Raw genomic sequence first — 5,485 nt, forward strand, 5'->3', positions numbered from 1 at the left:
ATTTTCTTTTTTTTTTGTTTACGGTTTGGAAAAGCTTTAAAAAAGAAATCAGTATTAAAAAGAGAAAAAGAATCGAAGAACGAAGGGAGAAAGAGAGAGAGAGAGAGAGAAAAAAAATTATTCGAATAGTAATGACGATGATGTACGACCATACATACACATATAAAAACGCGCGTATATAATATAACATGAAATTATTATTATTATTATTATTTTTCCCCCCGTTTTAGTTTGCCAAGGTCAAGTACAAAAACACAAAAAACTTTTTTTTTTTTTGTTTAAATGAAGAGAAAAAAATTTTATTGTAGAAAGAGAAAAACTGTCAAAAACGATAATAATAATAATAAAAACAGTAAATAAATAACAAACAAACAAACATAAATTATTAGTGGGAGTTGTTTGTAAAAAAAAAAATTTTAATTAAATTAATTGAACAATTCTTTATTTTGAGGGGGGAAAAAAATTTTTCAAAGTTAAATTGTATGGCAAATGTTATTATTATTATTATTATGTACGTACGATGTAATTGAAATTACGTATTTAAATTTTTGGTTTCGTCTTATATAAAAAAAAAAAAAATTTTCCAGTGGCGGTTAAACGTTATATATTTTAAAATTGGAAAAAAAATAATGATAATTTTTTTGTTTTGAGGATTTCAAATCGCTTAGTGATTCGATTACATACATATACATATATATATTTTTAAAAATAAAAGATTTGATTATGTATTGATTGATTAATTGATTAATAAATAAATAAATAAATAATTGAAAATGTCAACAACTCCTTTTATACATGTACATAATAAATCTATTGGATCGTTTATTATTATTATGAATTCGATGTGGAAAAACTTTTAAAAAAAAAAAAATTTTTTTAGGAAAAACGCTGGAAAATTTTCATGAAATCGATTCGAATAGCTCGAATGTGATTTTTTAATTGTTTTTTTTTTATTGGAGATTGGATGTACTTAGATTTTATTCTCATTATTATTATTAATTTCGTTTCATTTTCAGGTGACATTTTTTCTATATAGTAGTCGATCGTGCATGTTTTCCAGGTTTTTAAATTCGTTTTTATTTTATTTTTGAAATTCGCGGTTTTTTTTTTTTTTTTATTAAAAGTTTTATTATCATTATCGATAACGCAAAAATAAACGTTTAAAATTAATTAAAGCATAGAATTTTATTTGATAATTTTTCTTTTTTTTGTTTTTTATCGGTTCAAGTATACTAACTTATTATAATTAACCATAACACTTGTATTATATTTTCACTGTAAAGTTTTTTTTTTTTTTTTTGGTAAAATGTCTCTGGTATGATTGAAAATTTAAAAAAAAAAAAAAAAATTTAACGGCAGCATTAATAAAAGGCAAATTGTATATGATATAATAATCATATTAACTCGCGGAAGCTAATTCTCTTGCTTCTGCTTGCATTTTTCCTCTTAATGTTGCCACATCATCATCTATTCTAACCAACAATCTCATTTTCTGCGTATGAAAAAATTATTATTATTATTAATAAATTTAAAAGTTTCGATAGGAACGTTAATATGGAAAAGAAATTTATCTACCGTTTGAAAATCTCCAGGAGTTTTGTACCATAACCATATCATGTAACCTGGAATGCACAACATTGAAGATAAACCAGTAACCCATCCTAACAAGTGACTCCATAGAGGATATTCGTAGTCCAAATACTTTATCGGAGTCCATTGTACTAAGTTAAAAATAAAAACGCTCTGGAAACAAAACAAAAAAAAAAATGTTTTTCTTCGAAGAGTTAAGGTACAGTTGTTTAATCAATTTAAAATTAACTTACGATGCATATGAATGGACACGTGAAAACCCAACAGAATTTCCACCATTTTATCGGATAATAACCAATCATTTCTTTTAGACCGTCGTAAAATCTATCCACTCCGAATGCCCAAGATATGGACACGCATTCGAAAAATATCAAAAACAAAAGACAAAAACCGCTTACGGCATATGAATCAAGTATTTGAAACACGTACATTCCTCCCTGGAAATGATTTTCCGACAATTTTATTATCATCACTTACGTCAGGTATTTTATTACTCGTTAAAACCCTTTTCCCCCCCCTGAAATTCCCCCCTGCTTTTTTCTGTTACCTGAGATATGCAGGATAATCCAATTATGTAAGATAAAACGCAAACAATGGCGATGAAAATTTCTTTCTTCCTTCTTAAAAGTTGTGGCCATTCGTCGACCATCGCCGTGACAAAACCTTCCATCGTGCAAAACTATAATTTTATATACATAAAATTTGTTTTTGTTTTTCTTTGTACATAAATTACAAAACAAAATTTAAAGTAATACCTGAGAATCTAATCCGATTAGTAAAAGCATGAAGAAAAACAAACAAGACCATATTGGAGATCCCGGAAGTTGTAATACCGCTGAAGGATATGCTAAAAATGCTAATCCCGGACCTGATACGGCAACTTCCGATACCGGTTTCTGTTGTTCGTGTGCCATGAATCCGACAACGGAAAATATAACAAATCCGGCAAACATGCTAGTGCTTGAATTAACCGTACATACAATCAAAGCATCCCTACAAACACGCAACAAACACGTAAGGAAGACAAATTTTTTGCTCTTATAAAAGTAATCGATTCATTATTTTTTTCTTACTTGTACACGTTATTGGTAAATTTATTATAACTTCCAAGAGCTACCAGGGTACCTAAACCTAATCCATACGAAAAAAATATTTGGGTGACTGCATCGATCCATACCTTAAAAGAAAAATTTTTTTACCGTCGCGTCGAGTGAAAACCACGTGATCAATTTTTTTTTTGTGATTCTTTACCTGCGATTCTTTTAATTTTGATAAATTAGGCATGACGTAAAATTTTATACCTTCTCCAGCACCGGGAAGTGTTACTCCCCTTATAAGTAATACGGTTAAAAGAACGTAAGGAAATAAAGCGGTGAAATAAACAACCTGGAAAAAAAAATGTATAATTTTGGAAAAATTACTGAAAATAAAAAAAACAAACACGACGGACGCCATCACTTACTTTACCAGTCCATTTAACACCTTTCCAAATGCAAAAATAACAAACTATCCAAACCAAAAGTAAAGTTCCAGCAAGTTCCCATCTTATTGTACCAATTTGTTCGATACCGCTGGAGATTTGTAATGCTCTCCGCCTGGAAATTAATTAATTTTTTTTTTTAATCCCATTCCAAAATTTTTTTTTTTAAATTTTTCCGTCCATACTCACTCCCAAAATTCTTTAACCGGATCCGTCATTTCTCTATACGTAAGATTATATTGATTGACTTTGCACATTTTCGTTAACGTTCCATCGATCGATGTATCCCAACAGAATAAATTTTTTCTGTCGTATGGATTTACGCAGGTATCCGTGTTCCAATAATTGTTGCAAGTTCTCCATGGCACATCTGGAAACGTTTAATAATAATAATAACAACAACCGAAATTTTTTTCAAAAAAAAAAGAATTAAAATTAATATCAATTTATTTCGGTAAATAATTTTTTTTTTTTTTTTTTTGTAAATTAAAAAATAACATGGCCGATTATTAGTACATCCTTTTATATCATTATTTTTTCAAACAAACATTTATTGGGAGCCTGTAAATGTTTTGAATGGGACCCAATTTTTTTAATGTTTTAATTTTTCATTGTGGGTTTCACTGAGTGATGATGAAATTAACTAACCGCCGACAACTAAACCACATTTGGATATAAACAAAAAAACAATTGACATGCTTTCTTGTTAAACATTGTTATTATTATTATTATTATTAATGACATTTTTCACAATAAATTTTTTGTTAGCTCGTTATTTGGGGGGGGGGAATGGAAAGGGAAATAATAATCATGTAAATTTTTTTTTGTTGCTGTTGTTGGGGGAAACAAATAATTATTATGAACGCATCCTTTTTCTGATGAAAGGTTTTGCAGGAGAGTGGTAAGCGGGAGGGGGAAGGGGTTTTCGTTTTTTGTAAATAACTTACCCGTTCTCATCGACATGAAAAAATAAAATATCGCCCAAGCAAGTATAACAATGTAATAAATATTCATCCAACAAGACATGACAGCGGCAGCGTATCCGATACCCTTAAATATGGGAGCTATACGAAAAACACCTAAACCTCCTATTGTTAACATTTGACCCATGGCGAGTTCCATGAAAAACATCGGAATACCCGCCAGGAACAAAGTCATAAAATAAGGTATCAAAAATGCACCACCACCGTTCTTGTAACATAGGTATGGAAAACGCCACACATTCCCTAAACCGATAGCTAAACCTACGACTGATAGTATAAAGTCTAACTTGCTGCCCCATGTTCCACGATCTGGAAGATCTCCCTTTTGTACGGTCGTAGTCGTATCCGACGTATATTGTTTTAATTCCAGGGAAATATTCTGCTGCTGCTGTTGTTGTTTTTCATCGGTCGAACAATTTTCTTTAAATTCCGTCATTATTTATATACCGTAAATTATTATTATTTTTATCATCAAATAATGATCATATCAAATCCGCATATGAAATCCCTAAAAATTATCATGATTATTATTTTACGGTGGTTTTTATTTATCATCATCATCATCATTATTATTATTATTATTACTTAAACCAGAAAAATTTTCGAATTAAGACAAATTACTTTAAATTGTCTGACTTTTGTTACAAGGACTCGACAAACTTACAACTGACCTAAGCTTTACATATGTGAATAATCATCATTATATTTATATATATTTTCTTAATTTCTATCGAATATTATTTTTGTATTATGACGTCATATTAATAATAAATTATTTTATTATTATTGGCTGATTGTTATCTCGAATTTCTTACATTAAAATTATTATTATTATTATTTGGGTGAAAGAGTGTGAAAAAAATTCTTTTTGGCTCGATTATTTAAATTTAAAATTTTTTTTTCTAATTTTATCATTCATTATAACATTTTTTTTTTCGCACGCAAATTGTACGCGTGTGCGTGTGTTTAATGACCGTTTAATAATAATAATAATAATAATAATAATTTTATTTAATTAAAAAAATTTTGGGTAATTTTACATTCGTGTTTAGTTTATATAAAATGTCGGTGTTTTAAAATAATTTTTGTGCCTTTTTTTTGTTTTTTTATTCGAAAACACTTTAATTGAGTTGTTTATTATTAGTTTTGAAACTAAAAACTAAAAAAAAAAAAAAACTAAAAATTTTTTCACGAGTTCGTTAAATTTTATCGTCTGCTTGTAAATAAATAAATAAATAAATAAAATAAAATTTTTTTCTCGTTTCTTTAAATTTACCTAACTTTTATGTATATAAAAACAATAAAAAATTTTTTTAACAGAGTACACGTGAAAATTTTTTTTTTAGTGATAAAAAGTACCTGATAAGGTATACCAAAAACCTCAATAATAATAATAATAATAATAATAATAATAAATTTCTTAAAAATTAAA

The 5,485-nt window shown here is 28.0% G+C and overlaps 1 protein-coding gene across 1 annotated transcript; it reads right to left on the reverse strand.

The window, feature by feature from the left end:
- Positions 1 to 1,399: 1,399 nt before the first annotated feature.
- On the reverse strand, positions 1,400 to 4,489 carry Phum_PHUM032740 (sodium-dependent nutrient amino acid transporter, putative; the record flags this gene model as incomplete). The annotated part of the gene is made up of 10 exons (XM_002423003.1): positions 1,400 to 1,492; positions 1,576 to 1,743; positions 1,824 to 2,027; positions 2,138 to 2,269; positions 2,346 to 2,583; positions 2,664 to 2,767; positions 2,842 to 2,976; positions 3,053 to 3,185; positions 3,260 to 3,440; positions 4,018 to 4,489. 10 exons carry the CDS (start codon positions 4,487 to 4,489, stop codon positions 1,400 to 1,402), a joined length of 1,860 nt encoding a protein of 619 aa, XP_002423048.1.
- Between the last annotated feature and the right edge of the window lie 996 nt (positions 4,490 to 5,485).

Source organism: Pediculus humanus, genomic scaffold (genome assembly GCF_000006295.1).
Source record: "Pediculus humanus corporis 1103172107383 genomic scaffold, whole genome shotgun sequence".
NCBI classification, from domain to species: domain Eukaryota; kingdom Metazoa; phylum Arthropoda; class Insecta; order Psocodea; family Pediculidae; genus Pediculus; species Pediculus humanus.